The sequence below is a fragment of the Parasteatoda tepidariorum genome, chromosome 3 (assembly GCF_982258835.1).
Source record: "Parasteatoda tepidariorum strain Cologne lab strain chromosome 3, Ptep-v5.0, whole genome shotgun sequence".
Lineage (NCBI taxonomy): Eukaryota > Metazoa > Arthropoda > Arachnida > Araneae > Theridiidae > Parasteatoda > Parasteatoda tepidariorum.
In genome coordinates this window covers 48,166,301-48,187,002 of record NC_141757.1, presented here as the reverse complement: position 1 = coordinate 48,187,002, position 20,702 = coordinate 48,166,301, and the positions used below count along the sequence as shown (strand labels likewise).

Here is a 20,702-nt window from a genome sequence, read left to right as displayed (position 1 = left end):
AGAGGATTTGATACTTTTGCAATGAAACACGGTTACGTCAATGATGAATCCTGTCATTGAAACTTTAGTCGGAATTTTGATAGAGTGCTAATTTCAATTCCTTGCAATTCCTAATCATTTCCAGAAAATATACGATTTACGAGATTATATGTGAAAGTGAAATTCTAATAATCACGAAAATTCCATTTCCTGTTTTGTAAACAAAAAATAACGTGGAATGATACAAACTTTTCGCCGACTGTCAGAATTGATTTTGTCCAAGTAAGTATTTTATTTTGTTAAAATATATATTTGATGTTTTAGAGAATTGGGTTATGAGGGAATTGTGAATATTTCAACAAATAAGTTTTTATGCATACGTATTTTAATATCGAGTGAAATTTTAAAACTATGAGTTAAAAACTCAATAAATGAAAAAAAGTTTCACAACTTTGTGCATTGTCACTTGCATTGAGGAATAAATTTTTTTTTTTTTTTTTTTTTTTTTTTTTTTTTTTTACAAAATGTCTTCTTAAAGCAACTTTTTTTATATTCGCCGGCCTAAATTCGTAACCGATTAACTTAGTCATAAAATTAGTTTCATTACGCATAGTACTAATGTAGTTGGTCTTGTGGTTTAGTTGAATGATAAAATACATTGAATGATGAAATAAATTGAATGATAAAATTTAAATAATTTTTCTTTCCATATCTCGCATTTTGTTAAAAATAATTTTTTTTAGAAAAACAAAATCATCATGTGTAAAGGAAATCACATTAATTGAATGCATGTAATTTAAATTTTTAAAAAATCCAATGAAAATATAAGCTATCAAAACCTTTGTTAGCAAACTTTAAAGTAATCAAAAAAGAGTTATCAGCGAGGAGTTTAAAGAGCAAATTCACGATTTTGACCCACGTGTGACGTATAGAACTAGCATAGAACTGACAATTTAAAATAAAAATTACGCATGTAACTTATATGTGATGTAATCAAGTCCTTGCTCAAGTGGGGTGAGGGAAAGGGAGGGATTACTGCCTCGGGGCTCGGTACGTCTGAGGGCACGAAAAAATTTCATTACAAAAAATATAGTGATTAATGCTTTTTCAAAAGAAAATGGCAGATAATTTCTTTGTATCTATATAAAATCTACATCTTTAATAAAGGGTTTACAAGATTTCCACAAAATATGAAAATAAAGCTTTTTGTGCTTTGAGGAAGAAGCCTACAATAAATTTTGTCTTGGGGCCGGTAAAACCATTGTTCCGCATTGGAAATAGTTAAATTCTTAATTCGCTGCTCTCCAGCTTTGGTGGGCCCTTAGACACATATCAAAGGGGGTGAGCCGAACCGAGTAGCATCCGGTTTTACTCAGCGAGCAGAGATTATCGAAACGAAACAGAACAGAGCGGTCTAAATCTGTATTGTTTGTTAGGGTAAGAATCTTTAGTAAACTTATAATAAGCTGGACTAAAAATAATTTTTTATGATAGTAACGACCAATAAATAAGGGTAATGTACAAGAGAATATTAGAAATTCGACATAATAATACCAAGTTATCTAAACAAGAGCTTTAAATTAATAAACAACAAAACACCAATATGGTAGATCCTTTTTCTTGACTAGTAAAATTTAATTCAGAGTTTCTTTGCTAAAAAACAGAACTAATTTCGTCAAAATAGAGGTATTCGGTCTAACCCCATTTTCCCCTAATTGTCAAATTTTTTTTTTTATGAAGATGGTATCGCTGTCTGAAACACCTTAGTGCCAAATGTGAACAATTAAAATTTATTTTAATCACGCTAATAGAAAAAAATTATAATTTCTAATTGTAATCGTGGAATTAATTACTCAACGTTATTGACATGACATAAGTGTCACTTCATTTTTTATGCTTCCTTTTTTATGTATACTATTTTATAAGATTAATTTTGGAATGCAAGAAGTTGTATCGATTAGGGTATGAGTTCATAAATCTTAGTAAGTCAGGAGAAATGGATATGTACTTATAATTGTTTGTTAATCATAACTAATAAAATTTTCGTCATTTAATAGAGCACACGAATAACTTTTTTTTTTTTTATATGTTCCGTGAATTTCTAAAAACACAAGTTTTTTAAACCAAAACATTGGAATTTGCATGAAAAGATAAAGACTAAGCTTAGTTTTGAATTACAATGCATTGATAAGTCATTTTTTCCCCTAATTTTATAATTAAACTGTACCTTAGTACCTTGTTTCAAGCTATATTTTTTCAGAAGTTTTCGGAATTTTTAACTGATAACAACAAAATACACAGAAACATCTAATTGCCTAGATCAGTGTTTCCTAAACTTATGACTTTTGTGTACCCTTTCTAATTTTTTCGTAAAGCTGTATACCACTAATAAAAAAATGAATATATTTTTTACTATAAAAAAATTGCATAAAAGTTAAAAATCACAACTGGCTGTGGACACCAATAATTATTAACTGTGAACTCTGCAAGAAATAGCCATTAGAAAAATGCGTAATCGTAAAGTTTTATGGCTAGCTTTGTTTTTAAATAAAAATTTTTGAAATTTTTGTTTGTTGCAAGATATTTCGCATAAGAACGCTTACCCCCGCTAAACTGTCCTCGTACCCCTGGGGGTATGCGTACTACACTTTGGGAAACACTGGCCTATGTGGAAGTCGTGGAATTCTTCACCTAATAATGTGAAACTTCAGAATAATTAGACAATGTGGCTTATCGATATATTAATCCAAGCCTTTCAACTATATAATTATATACAATAAATTACCTTCTTTAAAAAAATAATTATAGTTTGAGAAAAGGTAATCCAGTAAAACTGAAAAATTTCCCTAAAATATGCAAGGAAATATAATTTTGTTGGTTTAAAATGCATATAATAGTATATTTGCCTAAACTAATTTAAGCCGAGATGGAACAGCAATTAAAGCACTGAGTAGCCATTCTGTAATTCCAGGTCGCATGTTTGTAGCTCAACTCATTTTTAAATCGGTGGGTACCAGTTTATCTGGAAAGTAAAGGCTGTCGGTGTGCAATGTTAGTTGTTAGTCACTTCCACACTGCCACTATTACGTCGTGAAACGTTGAACTTTATGACGCATTTGATTAACGTCTGATGCTTTGATGGGACTTGACTCAATTTGTTTAAAATGTTTTTCCGAAATTAAGACAAAATGCTCTTCGTTAAAGGAAACTTTATCCCTAATTTCTTCTACCTTCCTTACTAGCAAATATTTCATTACAATTTATGTTCTGATTATTTTAGCAATAGAGTAAATATTTGTAAAAGCAAAATCTATTAGCTTAATTTTCAGCTCAAAAAATATTTGTTCTTTGCTGGTAAAAAACTGATCCTGGTGACTTTTGACTATTTTATCTGCAGTAAAGGTATTATGGTCTAAAATATTTTAGAGGTCCGATGTAGACAAACTATTGCTCGTCCCCTGTAATGATGTGCTTCAAAAATAGATAATTTTCTTGACGTATGAGAAGCAAATCGCAGATGTCTAACGTGTCAGCGCTAATTTCGTTCCGTAAGAACATGGGGTACCCATATGTCAAGCTTTGAGAATAAACCTAGGCGCTTAAAATGATCAAAAAATTTAATCTCTTAACTATCTCGCGGGTTGCTATTCGCCAGTTTGCATTACCTTTATTGTGTTTTCATGAAACCAGTTTTGGCACTGGCGTACTGTCAAAATATCTCTTCCATACACTTCAGTTAATTTTTTCTTGCTTGTACAGTATTTTTACCTTTTCAATAGAAAAAAGTAAAATATGCCGAAAATGCTGCTTTTCACTTTCTTTATTTGAAGGGATTCCGACCAATAATTACTGCGTAAAACTAATAGAATTTTTTCACTAGTAAGCTTTCCAATATCAGCTTTCAAAATATATAATGATTATACGACTCAAGTGTTAGCTGTGAAAAATACAATGAAACTTTGAAAAAAGGAAATTTCTTTTAAAACAACCCAATGAAATACTTACATTAAGGAAGTTGAAATGAAACTCTTCTAAAAAATTATCCAGAAAAATTCTAAAGCATGTACTAAGACAGGGCTGTCCAACTGCAAAGAGCCCACGAGCCAGAATTCCGGTCACTGATCACCTGGGGGGCAGCAGTTTGAAAAAGTTGAACAATAACCTCTTACCTCTTATACAATAACAATTAACAGTTGAATTATTAATTATAAAACAATGGAACAGAAGGATTATAAAACAATTTGCTTACATTTTAATGGGAAAACTGAGGCCGATCAGTCTGAATAAGAAGTTGGCGGGTCGCACAATATGTGTTGGCGGGTAGCATGCGGCCCGCGGGCCGCCAGTTGGACAGCCCTGTACTAAGATATAAAGTGTAAAAAAGAAAAGCCCCAAAATACCCCTATAATGACCTAAAATTAAAAAAAAAAGGTTCAAAAAATTCAGAACATACAAATAGTATCAATATGATGAGGGAAAGTTGGAAAAGTTGAAGGAACAAGATTAAGACGTGCTAGAAGCAAGATAATTCTTTCCATTTATAAGAGAAACTCTTATAAATGAGAAAGTTACAGAACTTTCTGCAATGACTTGCGAAGGCATGAAGCCTTCAATAACTTAAAATGAGGAGTTCTCAAAACAAAATTTTTTTATACTCCCAAACATGATGAGTTAATTTGTTTTTAATTCTATTTAATTAAATTTTCAACGACAGGTATTAACATAATGCTAATTCCCTTGCACTTACGTTCCAGTAACATTTAGAGTTTTTTGATGAAATTATAAATAAGTTTGAGGAGAAGTCTTAAATTTTCAGTACATCAATATAGCACTACAACATTTTCCTTTACATAAGTTCCACTTTATACTTTATTGTACAAAGCGAAGGAATTTTCACGCTGTTAAATTATGTAAAAAAAAAATAATAATTGGAAATACTCTAACAATTCTTTAAGGTGTTTCCTTCAAATGTATTTTTTTTTATATTGCCATTTTGTTTAAAAAAAACTTTATGGGAATCTTGTGTTATAATTGACTAAAAGTTTACTGTACATTTAATAAGACGTCAAAATTCTTTATAACTAACAGTTATGTAGTAAATTTAATAAAATGTCAATATGTTTCATGCAACGACGCAAACCTGTTCCATAATAACCAATTTCAGGCTAATAGAAGTTTACTAAATTAATTCTGAATTCACATCAGTGTTCTATTCCATCTATAACATATTATAAGTATTTATTAAAAAATTCCAGACATCAATAACTTTTTTAAATTCTCTGAAAAATGCTGCTCTAAAATTCATTGAAATTAATTTAAGTCAAATATCATGTAAGATCTTTATAAATATTCTAGTTCCTGCCAATTTTTCTCCACCAACTAACATGTTATCAAAAAGAAATAACTTGAAAAAAATAATGTTTCTTCATTAATTTCAAGCGAAAAATCATTTTCTAAGTTGAGGAATCCTTCATTTAAATTTATGAGAAAGCTTATTTTGCAGAGATTAAAATTCCATTAAAAGTTTATCACTTTGTAATGTCAAGCTAGGAAGAGACATTAGTTTTCTGATTAAAGTTTCTCAGGGAGTAAAAAGGTGATAAATGGCTGTTATTTTGGAACTTCCTCTCTCCCCCTAAAATAAACGTTTATCACTTTTCTGTTGGTTTATCATTTCGAAGAGATGGAAATGTGATGTGATTTTAGAGATTTGTTTCACTATTTGGATCGTAAACTCCATATATATTATGAATAATAATAATATTTCTCTTAGAAAAGAATTGGTCTTATAGGATTTATTGGAATTTTGGAAATAGTATGATATACGATTTTAAAAGCTGGTAAATTATTATAGAATAAAATTTCTGCTCTAAAAAATTTAGGAGCGTATATATCCACAATATCTGCGTCAACTGGAAGGAACATAACTTTACAAAAGGAATAAAAAGCTGTAAATTACGAAATATTTGTTAAAATATGGAGTTAGAAAAAAAAATAAAGCGTTGGAAAAATTGGTTCTCATAGATATAATGTATAATGAAAAATTATGCTATGTGTTCTTACAGAAAAAAAAAATAATTGCAATATTCATAAACGTGCACTATAACAAACAAATCTGGATTAACTGCAATATTCATTAAGATACAATTTTACAAATATATATGAATGGAAAACTATTTACAATTAACTGCAATATTCATAAACATGCTTTGTAACAATAATCTTTGGATTAATTGCAACATTCAAAAACAAATAAGTTGATCACTGCAGTTTCATTGAACATACACGATAACAAACAAGTAAGAACATGAAACAGGATAGGATTGAGCACAATCTTTATAAATATGTACGATGACTAAAAAAAAAAAAAAAAAAAAAAAATAGTGGCTGTATTCTTTGTAAAAAGAAGAGGTGCATTAAGATTACGCCATTTCCCCAATTTCCACACCAAATTTATAGGTTGTTTAACAATTTATGGGACAAAAAAAAATTGGAGCAAAATTTTAGTCATGAAAAACCATAATGTCTTGCGTGAAGCGATTTGCTTTATGTTTATATTTTCACAATTTAAAGTGGTTTATTAAAAACTACATCGTTTAAGAGATAAAAATTAATTACAATTTCAAATACTTTTATTAATAAGGGATTTTTTTTTATCCCACCACCAAGAAAGTATTAAAAAAAGAAAATGAGCTAAATATAATAAATATGAAAGTATCATCAGTAATTGACAGATATTTAAAGCTGAAAGTTGTAGTTTTTAATATGAACGAAGCACTTAGGGAAAAATTATACTACGCCATTTTTTTTCTAAGGTGACATTTTTACATCAAAGAGTTTCTTTGCATTGCTTCGAGGTTTAAAAGTTTTCGGATTAAAGATAATAATATCACACAATGCACAATAATATTTTGGTACATATAAAGAGATCGTGGTGTTTTTCACCGAAAACACTCTCCTGAGCAATATGAAAATATAACTTATCATTATCTTGACGTAAAGCCCACAAATGTATCATAGTTAAAAAATAAAACTTATTTAAACGACTTTCATTAATAATATATAAATTTTAAAGATTTTATTTCAAACTATTATTACGGCATTTTCCTGAAATATTATTACGGCATGCATGTGCATTTTATGTATTTTCTCGTCCTTAATAAGGTATATTAATAAAACATGGAAGGAGTAAAAATAGTTATAAAATTTATATGCTAAATAAAAAAAAAGCAGTTGCGAAACTGTATTTCAGATCCAGAAAATGTAAATTGTGTAGTAAACTTTATTAAATGTTTGATATTTAAGTTAAAACGTATTTTTACTTGAACGAATTTACAAGAACAATTTCTTCTTTTAAAATTCTTAACATTGAAAGACATCTTTTTTTTTATTGAAACTGTGAGTGTTTTAATTTGAGTATTAGATGTGATAAAATTATTCTTATTTTGCCAGTGACTAAATTATAATCTTTTACTCTGTTAAAGAATGAGAGATTCAATCATGTTTTGTCGCAATGCAGTGAAGTAAAAATTGTCAGAAAAATTGTATTGAAAACTTAATCAGGAAAGAAATCTAAGCTACACTACAAGAAGGGTCAGTCAAAATTGTGCAAAAATGTTCAAAATACTCCGAGAGAAGTTAAGTTGAATTTGAAAATCCCTATGCATTTATTATTCACAGTATAGTGACATATTCAAAATTGAAACAGCATGAAATCATTTTTGAGCAAAATTCATAATCTTAAATAAGATTTGGCTGTAAAAATGCGTGAGAGAGATATTTGAGAGATATGTTGAGAGATTCGTGTTAGGATGCTTTAACCATCATTGTTGTAATTCCCATTCCAAGGTGATTTAGGAAGCTTTATATTGTGGCCATCGCATCTTGACAGACTAATTTCCAATTACAAAGGATTTCAATTTGGTACAAAGGATTTCAAAATAGGGTTCCAGTAGCTTATTTAATTTTAATTTCAGTTTTTGTTTTCTACGCTGTATCACTTTTAAGTGAAGGTAAAAAAAATTCATTGGACATTAATTTATCGAAACATAATTCAAGTAAAGCTTTTTCTTATAACTATTTATTATTTTGTTTAATAAATAATTATTTTATTTAATTGAAATTCCTTGAAAATTTCTTCGTAAGGAAAACAAATGTTCACAATTTTAAATTACGAAATCCGAAACTTGAACGAAATTAATCGAATCGGGATATAGAATTTGACAAAATATTCTATTAATAAAGTAAAAATTAAAAGTTAATTTTATTTCCTTATATTTAACTTTTAATTTCTTAAATCCCCTCTGCAGAGGATCAAAATTGCGATGGTATGTCTTCGGATCATCCTCAGGGATGTTTCCCAGATCGTTGCCAATAGCCCATTGGGTTGTTCTAGTGTGGCTTAAATAAAGTACCAACCTACCTATCTACCTTTAATTTCTTAAAAATTATTTACCCGATTTTGTAACAATCGTGAATGTTTTCATTTAAAATTATATAGTTGAAAATGAAGTAAAAACGTGTTCAGCAAACAAGTAAAATCTTACAATACAAAATTTTTCTACGCCTCTTATTAAATAAAATTATAAATAATTATTAAAATTTATTTTTGCAATTATGCTCATTTAAACAGTAAATAACTAAAGATGAATATACGACGATTCATTTTTGAGACCACATACCTACTCTCATTTAAACTTAAAATAAGTACATGATGTCTTATTGAGGTGGCCACATCATAAAACTTCCTAACTCACATTCTATGGTGGTTAGAGCATCATACTACGAATCCGAATGTTCTTGGTTCGAGCCTTGCCGGCAGCCAATGAAAAAAGATCTTTCCCATATTTTTCATTCCACATCATCTTTGAGACTATGCAATTATCAATTCAAAATATGCCTTTATACGCAATGATGAGTACATGTGATTTTCAAATTCTACTATATTTGTTTCGGAGCTATTTTGGCACTTTTTTTGCTCAATTTTGAGAATTTTTTTTTTTACGATGCATATGAATAAAAGTAAAATGTTGGGTGCTGCTTAATCATCGTCCTCTATAATTATTTTTAATTTTTTTAAGAACTGGAAGCTAAAAAAGTATACAGCACTTTTAAGAACGCTAATTGATATTCAGATACAAAATCGTTACTGAAATCGAAAGAATCTCTACAGAAAAAGCAAAAACTGAACATATCAAAACTATAACAGTCAAAATGTCACGAAAATTCTAGTTCATTTGTAAAACTGACAATCTGGCTAACAATTCTACAAATAAATGTATCATTAACACTTTTATAAAATCTTTAAAATAAAATTCGTATTCTTTAAGCAGTTTTCTTTACAATAATACTTTTAAAAATTCTCTTCGATGTATATGTTACCGGCAAAGTTTGGAATCCGGCATTCTATAGAATGCCTAGACATTGTATATAATGCCTAAAACTAGCCGGCAATGCATGAAACGATTTATATTTCACACATTTCCTAGGCATTCTACAGAATGCCTAATGAGAAATCGATGACGTATAAAATACATATCCGATTCGTCAAAATGTCATTTAAAAATGACAATTTCAAAACGTCATTCAAGCCTGCCATGTTGCAACAAGTAGGTTAATTTCTTATTTTCAAAATATGAAAATTTTGTTTCCCTTTATAAGAAAGACAAAAATTATGTTTTGTACAACTTTTATTTTTCTTTACGCATATTGAATAATTTTTTTTTAATGGCATTCTAATTATTTTTTCAGAATAACATTTTTATTTCGGAGAAATGCACATCATTTACATAATAACCTCATCTGGATGCTTTTTTTCTTCATACTTTACCTAAATAGCATTTGTTATTCTATAGAATGGATAGGTATTATATACAATGCCTAGGGAAACTATGTAATACTTCTCATATTTCATACCTTGCCTAAAAACATCCGGCATTATATACAATGCCTAGGCATTCTATGGAAGGCCGGCGCTTCATACTTTGCCGATAACATATATATACTTATATATACTTATATATATATATATATATATATATATATATATATATATATATATATATATATATATATATATATATATATATATATATATATATATATATATATATATATATATATATATATATATATATATGTATATATATGTATATATATATATATATATATATATATATATATATATATATATATATATATATATATATATATATATATATATATATATATATGTATATATATGTATATATATATATATATATATATATATATATATATATATATATATATATATATATATATATATATATATATATATATATACAACTCTTTCTCTTTCAAATATACACAATAAAAAGTGTACAACACAGGTATAATAACGCAATTTCTCATTTAATTTATTTCCATTTTTTGATTATTTGTATAAATTTTAGGTTTTTCAAAAAGAAAATGAATTCCACTCTTGAAAACATCACCTTATTTTCTTTTCAAACCAATTTTTCAGTGAGTAATGACACTGGCAATCTGGGAGGACAGGAGAGATCTGAAATGGAAAGAAAACTGAAAATAGCCAGAGCTATTTTCATTGTACTTTCGATTCTCGGAATAACGGGAAACTCTCTGTCATTTCTCGCTTTGACAAAATCAAAGAAACTTCGAAATGCAACGACGGCATTTATTGTAAACTTATGTGTCTCTGATATGTTGTATTGTGTTGCAAATTTGTTCGTATTTTTTAAGCCTGAGTGGAATCAAAATAGCTTCTATTGTCGTTGGTTTCCAATGTTTAGGTACTGGGTAGCTGGAGAATCTGTCTATTTGATGATTGGTATAACCGTTAATAGGTTTATATGCGTTGTTTATCCCAAAATTTACCGGGCTATGTACGGGCCCATATACCTTTCCTTACAGATAGGTTTCACTTGGTTTTATGCCTTAATATTGGCTCTTTTACCATTTTTTGAAGTGTGGGGAAGATATGATTATGATATGCACGTAGGACTTTGTACCGTCTTGAAACTTAATGGTAAATCGCCGAAAGATTTCTTCTTTATATCAGCGTTTGCATTTCCAGCGACTGCCTTTGCAGTTTGTTATCCAGTTATCTTTTGGGTGACTCACAAAGCATCCGAGAGAGTTAGGAAGTCTAGTGTTGTTTCTCCTACAGTATTGAATGCAGTTTCAGAGGATGTGCGAGGAAAAAGAACTACACAGGCAGATGTTAAGGAATTGAAAATTTTAAAAATGATGCTAGTCATCGTTGTGACTTTTATAATTTGTTATTTCCCTGTCGCATTTATTAAAATATCCGAAAAAGAAGCACAGATGCCCAGTTTTACACTTTTCGCATATTTCGGAGTTAATCTGTCTAATGTAATCAATCCTATTATATATATTGTGATGAGTGCTGCATACAGAAAGGCATATTCGGAATTATTCCAGTGTCATAAGATATGGTCTTCATTGTCAACTTCATCGAATGCTGTATTAATCAAAGCCTGATAAGAATTTAATCGTCATGAAAAAAATGTGATATTGGTGCCATATTTTTATTTTCTTTTGTGATATATATAAATGTCTACATACAATATTGTGCACTTTACTTCAGTAGGAGCTAAAGTAACATGCTGTGATATAAAGATAATACATTTAAACATTCAATCTGCACTAATATTACTTGCTCTTTGAACAACAATATATTCATTTTGTCATAAAAATATTGCGTTTCAGTTTATTGATGGTAAGAATCACTTGATGTCACATACAAAAGAAGAATCACATACTAGAGATGATATTAACTCATAAACTATGCCCATGATTTGTGCTGAAATAATCGATTCTGAATATATAAAAAAAATGTTTCTTATTTTTTGTATTTCATTGTAAGAAATATGATATATATCTCCATATACCCAGATTTTCTTTTACAAAAATCTTTTTTTTCCTGGCATTGATTCATATTTCAGTGCATTGCTGAGTAATGTGTTTGAGAATAATATTTTCCATATTTTTCTTACTAATTTCAACATTCAGTTTGCAAACATCAGCAATATTGTATAAAAATTGAAGCCATGTGTTCAAGTAAAAGGTTGATCAAATTTTTTTGAAAACATAAAACTTTGGATGATCTTTGTCTTGTTATTACTTGTCTTGTTATTATTTTCACTTTTTTTTCTACTTTACACAATCATTTTTTTAACCGACCTATGAACTTTTCAAAAGGCAGAAAACTCGTTAAAAAAGTTTTTTTTTTAATTTAAAAACATAGAAGCATCTTTTCTTTTTTAAAACCGATATGTCAGGGAAAATTAAAATATATTTAAAAATTCAATCAAAAATTAGAAAATTTTAAGCTTTAGCAATTCAAAAATATTTTTAAATGATTTTACTACTTACTTTCATATATTTTGAGTAATCAATAAAAATTTATATTTCTAAAATATTATTTATGCGGTATAACATCTTCCAAGATTGATGCTTAATTCTAATTTTTTTAACTTCTTTGACAAGCTCTTAAAAACATAAAATTAAATACTTCGGTGAAGCCAGCGAACAAGTTCTACAAATTAATATATTAATGCGTTTTATCTTACTGCGTTTAGTGATGATAAATGAAGACAGATTTAAGCTAATTTTTTCACTTTAATTTTCATAAATTTTCTTCAAAGTGTTAAAAATATATATTTACTATTATAAGTAGGAAAAAAAAATTATGAGAAAGATGTGCACAAATTTTTACAATACTTCTTTTCTAATTGTTGGAAAGTCTTGGAATTTTGGATTAGTCTGCAAAATGAAAAATACATCACCATGAAAACTTCTGTTCTAAGGATCGGATTTTCACAGTTTTACCTGAAGGATTTAAAAGGGTGACATCAAATATTTTAAATTATTAGTGCGAACTAATTATTAAATCACAGAAATAGACCCAAAAGGGTATTTCCTGTGATGGTATAATTTTGAAAACCAAAATTTCCTTGAGGGACGAGTAATTACAATATGGAAAATATAGTTCCATTATTTTCGTCAGGAAATGTGCCGAAAGTATGGCCCCTTAATGTAAATTTTACTTTCCGTGTATCTCGAAATTTTTTTAAATGAATAAAATTTTTTTTAGAACTACTGTAAAATCCGTTTATACAATAATAATATAAGAAAATAATAATATAAGAAAATAATATAAAATCCGTTTATACCTTCCCCTAATAAAATTACTGGAAACGTATGAAACTTTGTGTTAGAATGAAGAACGGAAATGTTTGCTAAATTGCAATTAAAAGCAACAACTTCTAAATTAAGTTTTTACCTTAGTGAGTTATTTATTTTTATCCAAGAATCGTTTTTAAAATGTTTATACACGATTGTAAATTTTTATTTCCAGTTCTATTGGAATAAAAATATACTATCGAATTTTTAAACAAGTACTGATTTTAATTTGGTGTTATCTTTTCTTCATCTTTTAACTTTTTAAACCATTTCAAACTAAATACAATTTTAAAAATTACTTAATAATTTCTTATAACTCCATGCTTTTAAAATTATTCTGCTTCAAATTTACAATAAATTTTAGGTTAAACAAAAGAACATGAATGGTATCCATCAAAGCACATCTACTATTTCTTTCCAAGCGAATTTTTCGTTGACCAATGAGACTTTGAACTTGGATGAAGTGCATGAAACTGAGATGGAAAAAAAAGTTGAAATCATTCAAAAAAAATTTTTTTTTGATTGCTGTATCAATTTTTGACTTATTTGAATATTTTATATCGATTATTGCTTTGTCGAAATTTTAAAATCGGCGATATCATACAACTGTTTTAATTGTGAAATTTTGTAGTGCTGATTTGTTGTACTGTATTCTGACATTAATTTCTAATTTCAGAAAAAAACCGTTTGGCCGATGGTTTCCAAAATTTTAAATATTTTGTAATTAGTGAATAGGTTTATCTGCTTTTAGGTATAACAGTAATCAGGTACAGTGAGCAAAAGAACAATATAGGTATCTTTTGATCTGACGATCGGATCTTTACGTTCTAAGACTCACTCTTAATGCTTCAAGAGAATAAACAAAAATATGATATTTAATTAGTGCAGACGAAATTTTAAGCAACGAAATTCAGTCACGAAAGCGTACCTTCTTTGAATAAACATACCTTTTTTTCGATGGATTCGAATATTTGAACCCCAAAATGCAAGCTGCGAACTGGGAAATAAGGTCCAAATAGTTTGGTCAGAACATCAGGTCCCTTAACCCCTTAACGATTGGTTGATTTTCAAGAAAACGGTCATAAAAGTGCCTATTTTTTTGGCTTTTGTATTTGTATTACGTATTTGATTAGTGCTACAACTAGTTTAAAATAAACTAACTATCCACAATTACCTTAAAAATATTCTGGTACTGCCATCAGGTGTGTAGAATGAGAAATAAAATGTTTTTCGGGCAAAAGAAATGAACTAGTTTTATTTCTATTGGCGCGTTACTACTGAACACTCCAGTTCGTCAATATCACGGGAGCGAGAAATAGCGGGTGAAATCTCACCCCGTCATTTTCATGGGAGCGAGAAGGAAGGGGTTAATATTAATTTTATTTTTTGTGTATTTCCCCATATTTCGAGAACTTTTAAAGTGAATTGAAAAATTTTTACCCACAATTCTAAAATTAGTTTACCCAAAGATAATTCTATGCAAATCGTAACCTTTAGTAAAATATTTATTATTTTTTCTAAACTTATTTTAGAAGCTGGTCTTTCAATAATTGTCACATGTCTAAATAGCACATCAAGAGTACGAGAGACTGCATATACTGTAGATACTACAGAACTAGCAAGTCTCAAAATTATATTCGTTGTTGTAGCTTTTATGATTTGCTATTTGCCATTTGCATACGTCATAATTTCTGGAAAAGAAGCAAAAATGTCTTCCTTTTCTTTTATTGCAATGCTAGAAAGCAGTATTACGAACGCCAGAATCATATTATATATATTTTAATGGGGAATGTGCTCAGGAAGAAATAATTTATCAGAGTTTTCATAATGGTCAACTGCAAGAAACTGTGATTTATTCAGTGTTTAAAGTATAATGCTTTCGAAAATGTATCGTCAAGTTGTACGATTTAGATTTTTTACTTAAAGTGAAAATAACTTCTCTTTAATTTTAAGCATTCTACCTCTACTCCAGGAAAAGCATGATTCATGTTCTTTACCGTGTCTACTTGCGTAAATAATTCCTGTTACGGACCTAACCATTGTGGCAGAAAAGCATAATTTATGTCCTGTTCTTGGTTTTTGCAATTGGAAAAAACATACAATTTAAACATACAGACTCAGTTGCTGACAAGGCATAATTTATGTTCCGTCCCGTGTTTTTTTAGAGTGCCAAATAAATTATTTCACTGAAGGTGTTTCCTTTTCGAGGATAACAAAAAGAGAAAAATTCCGGATGGAGTTTAAGAATTTTGCAATTGGTTATATGACAGTAATCACGCTTTAAAAAGTAGTTTCTGCAATCAATTCTATCACAACTCTGATCTCATCACGCGATGTGATTCTATTGCGTTTCATTACTTAACTATTATTTATTGAGTTATAAATACAGGTAAGCGTATTTCGATTTATTTTAATAAGAATATTAACTTTTACATTTAGTACATAAACATATTATTTACATTATTAACATATTATTTAGTACTTAAACATATTATTTATCTGATTAGCATTGACTACCGAATCCAGGACGCCCTAAGAAAATAAAATTTAGATAACCAGAGTCACATGTTTCCTTTAATTTTTTTAAAAATTACGACTTATACCTCTAATATCAAATACATATCTGTACACTCCGCCTTATTTATTTATTTATAAAGATTTCAGAATTTTAAACAGAATTGAATTTCAAGATGAATATTTTAAAACTAGTGGGCTGCGCCCCCTGCTCGCTAACCACCGAAAATTGCTACGCAATCTTATATGGTTTGCTTCGCAAACCAAGCTCGCTTTTCTCGCTACTAACTTAGGTACATTGCAAATGCACAAAATTCTAAGAATTCAAAACAATAATTCAAATCCATATAACAACTTTCTTTTTAAAAAAAATTACATCATTTTAGTAAATACTAAGTCATTAAAATAAATTTGAATTCAAATAAATGACATGTAATTCGTTAAACCTATTAGAAATGGGCTATAGTATAAAATCTTAAGATAAAATTTCTAAAACTGATATCTCTTTAAAAAGGTTAAAATTTTGGCGTGAAAAAAAAGCGCTTTCGACAAAATACTAAAATAGAGATCTATCGACAAAGACTACTCACTTCTGCCTAGCTAGTATGAGATTGCCGCAGCTGATTGGGTGAATTTCGGAAAAGATCACATTTGATGAGAATGCTCTCTCCGGTTATTTCAGTTTGTTGAGCCACCTCAGCTAGATTTGGCATGTGACATTTTTAGCGGCAATCATTGGTCAATTTTCTAGCGTTGCCATTCGGGGAGTTGTAATGAGACTTTTTTTTGTCGCCGTGTAAGAGAAATATATATATATATATAGATGATATTAGGAGCGAAAAAATATCAACAATCGGACATAAAATTTTGAAAGAGTCTAAAACCTACGGAAACTTCTATATTGTTGAAACTATTTTAATGTCACGTTTATTCTCAATAAATATTCTGATTAAAAATTTATATAAATTTTAGGTTTTTCAAAAGAAAATGAATACTACACTTCAGGGAAACTTCTTATTCCTTTTCCTAAATAATTCTATGCTAAATGAGACTTCGGATATCAATCAAGGTCAAGATGTATCTGGCATGGCAAAGAAAATGAAAAGTGCACAAGTAGTTGTTCTCATAATTGCATTTCTCGGAATATTTGAAAATTCTATATCGATACTTGCATTGAAAAAATCGAAAGAGCTTCGAAATCCAACAACTACATTTATCATAAATCTTTGTGTTGCTGATTTACTTTATTGCGTCTCTAATTTAATTACCTACTTAAATCATGAGTGGAACAAAAACTATTATATTTGCCGTTGGAATACAATGGCAAAATATTTCTTTGCTGGCGAATCAGTATACCTAATTGTAGGAATTACTATCAATAGATTTATCTGTGTTGTTCATCCCCAGGTCTATCGCTCAATATACAGGCCTATATCTCTAACTTTTCAGATTGTTTTTACATGGTTCTACGCATTATTTTTGGCAAGTCTACCATTCTTTGAAGTGTGGGGAAAATATGGTTATGATGTTAATGTAGGATTGTGCACAATTTTAAAAGTCAACGGTAAATCAGCGAGTAGTTTCCTTTTTATAACAGCTTTTGTAATTCCAACAACTGTCTTCGCAGTTTGCTATCCGTTAATTTTTCGGGTCACCCATAAAGCATATAAGAGAGCAAGAAGATCTAATCGTTTGAGAACTACAGCAACATTGAATACAACTTCAGCAGAAGAGAACAGCAGAGGGAAAAAAACTTCTTATCGTGCAGACGCTAAGGAGATGAAAATTCTAAAAGTCATGTTGGTTGTCGTGGTGGCATATATACTCTGTTTTTTTCCGATAGCATTTGTTAAGATATCAGGAAAAGATGCACAGATGCCTACTTTCGTACTTTTTGCCTATTTTGCCGTAAATGTGTCAAATGTAATTAATCCTATTATATATATTCTGATGAGTGCTGAGTACAGGAAAGCATACCTAGAGTTATTCAAGTGTAGAAACAATTTCCTTGTATGGTCAACCTCATCGAATGCTGAACTAATTAGAACCTAATTGCTTGATGTGATTTTATAAACTAGCACAAAATCTATTTTTCAGATAGCTTTTACATGATTCTACTCATTATTTTTGACGAGTTTACCGTTCTTTGAAGGGTAGGGAAAATATGGTTATGAAGTTATGAAGTTAATGTAGGATTGTGCACCATTTTGAAAGTCAACTGTACATCAACGAGTAGTTTTCTTTTTACATCAGCATTCATAATTCCAACAACTGCCTTCGAAATTTGCTATCCATTAATTTTTCGGGTAACATTTAAGAGAGAATAATGAGATTTAATTGCTTGAAAACTTCAGCAACATTGATTACAGCTCCAGAAAAGGAAAATGACAGAGGAAAAAAAAAACGTTACATCGTGCAGACGTTAAAGAACTGAAAATTCTATAAGTTATGTTGGTTGTCGTTGTGGGGCAGGTACGGTGCTTTTTTTCGGTTGCATTCTTTAAAATACCTAGAAAAGATTCACATATGCCTACTTTCATACTTTCTGCCTACCTTCCCGCAAACATGTCGAACTTAATTACTCCTACTATATGTTTTCTGATGAGTGCTGAGTACAGGAAAGCATACATAGACTAATTCAAATGTAGAAAAAATTTCTTTGTCTGGCCAACCTCATCTAGTACTGAACTAATTAGAGCATAATTGCTTGATGTGATTTTATAAACTTATACGAAATCAATGTGATACTTATGCAATATATTTATTTGGTAATGTTTAAAATTTTGTATTACATGGCTGTGTCTTTTGCAATATTCATTGCTACTCAACTGTAGTATATGATAACTGTTTTGTACACAATAAAGTGTTATTTATTTAAAATAGATAGCTATTAATTTTATTCCATTTTGCTGATGCAATTCGACTTTTTGAAAGGTCCAGTGAAGAACCTTAATTTACAGAAACAAGGTCAAAATTTTATTTTAATACAATTTTAAGAAGTAATACAGTAGTAAATCAAAATGGCATTTTAAAAGATAAAAATAGTTTCAAATAGGATTACTTGATCGATTCCTTTATAGTATTTCAAGCTTTAAAAATAAAGACATTTTCTTATGGATCAAAATTCAATTAAAATAAAATTTCCTTGATAATAACTTCGTAATCCTTATAATAAAGGGACCTTTTCATTCGCGTTATTCAGCGGAAGTTGATACTTGCATTTTTAGGTGTCTTTTGTTTTTGTGTGTTTCAACAATTAATTGGTGCGAAAACATGTCGAAAACAAAACAACAAAAATTGCTGTACTTTCTTTCAATAAATCATCGAACTTCTAGTGTAGGCCTGAGATAATTTATCCCTGTACCTTTCAATTATGTTTTTCTGTAGACTGAAGTTACGTGACACTATTAAACATTTTGTAGATTTCAAAATTGATGCGTCTACAAAGTGTTCCGTAATCATCACACTTAATGAGTATTTTTAGAATGCTCATTAAAAATGAAGCAAAAAATAATTGCAATCAAAGTTACTATTGCTATTTAGAGGATTATCCCCTTAATGATCGGTTAATTTTCAAGAAAATGGTCATAAAATTACCCATTTTTTCATACCTGAAAATTATATAAAAATATGTGTATGAACAATATATATATTCATTTTTAATTTTTGATTTGTTTTTTGCTTGAAATTTTAAAAAATTTAATTTTTAGGAAAAGCCAACATTCAAGTTATAAAGTCTAAAAATATTTAAAAATAACGGGCTGGCAAAAGCATAAATAAAATAAAATAAACATATGAAGAGATAAGTTTAAAAAAATAAAAGCAGATGATAAAATTAGAACAAAAAGTTATTGATTTTGTAGAGATTAGTTTTTGTTTTTAAAAAAATTGAGGTTTGTACTAACCCGTTACGGGTTTTCTATATTGGTTTGAAAAGTTGTTACTTTCCCGTTACGGGAACTTTAATTCCATTACTGTAGTTGTTGCTGTAAATAAATGTTTTTATTAAAAATACAGAACTTTTCTATAATATAGCTTGATACGCTACAAGGGTTACTATGACTTAATGTTGGTTTTCCAGCAAGCAAGGAAAGTTTAAAAAATATGTGTTTTAAACAATATTTTTAAAATTTTCCTTGTGTTTAAAAAATATGTGTTAAAAATATGTGTTAAAAGAATTTTATTAAACTTACGTATAATATGAATAAAGATTAGTAATTTTTTCTTGTGAGATAAATTTCAAAGCATACGATAGAGAGGCCAACGTCACAATCTGGACAGTAGTACCAAGTTTCCTTCCAACATCTCTCATTGTTTTCATCTCTTCTAATAATACCCTCAAAAATATCCTGGTACTGCCATCTGGTGTGTAAAATGAGAAATAAAATGGTTTCTGGTCGAAAGAAATGAATTAGTTTTATTCTTATTGGCGCGTTACTACTGAACACTCCAGCCCTGAAATAACACGGGAGAGGGAAATAGAGGGCGAAACCTCACCTAGTCGTTTTCACGGGAGCGAGAAGGAAGGGGTTAAAAAAAACATTATCGAATCACTAGTCATGGAGTTGGGATAAAAAAAATTCCTAAACCTGTTTCATTGCTTGAAAAATCGTAATTATAGTTGCTTTCAGATTCTTCTCCGGTTTCTTTAGCCATCAAAAAAGTTTTAATGTTTTTAGTTCCAGTATAATGCATTCTCGGTAAGATTCACCAGATTTCGAAAGCTTTTTTATTTTTTTTCCTTCTTAAATATTTATTTGGGATTCTTAATGAGTACCACTTTTTTATTTCCTTTTTTTACTTGGATTTTATAAATATATATTAATAACTGGAATTGCAGAACATCTTGTATATTGAAATTCAGCATTCATGTAATCATTGCACGGATAAAAAAATTTCTAGTAAAATTACCGTACTGTATTTTAAAGACATTTCTGGTAAAAATAACCATATTTTTGGCCATAATAAAAAAAAAATATACGGTATTTAAACAATTCATTTGG

The 20,702-nt window shown here is 29.0% G+C and overlaps 1 protein-coding gene across 4 annotated transcripts in view; it reads left to right on the top strand.

The window, feature by feature from the left end:
• Nucleotides 1–20,702, top strand: part of LOC107447110 (G protein-coupled receptor moody-like) — a 41,355-nt gene continuing 20,653 nt past the window's right edge. Inside the window, exons 1-2 of one of the 4 annotated variants that reach the window (XM_087159278.1) lie at nt 17–261; nt 16,672–18,583. In XM_087159278.1, the coding sequence (XP_087015404.1) occupies nt 16,687–17,751 (1,065 nt within the window). In that variant the 5' untranslated portion in view covers nt 17–261; nt 16,672–16,686 and the 3' untranslated portion in view covers nt 17,752–18,583. Of the gene's footprint in view, nt 262–10,412; nt 12,111–16,671; nt 18,584–20,702 lie in introns of those variants that run through there. The other 3 variants (XM_016061936.4, XM_071179124.2, XM_071179126.2) reach the window with 3 other exon arrangements.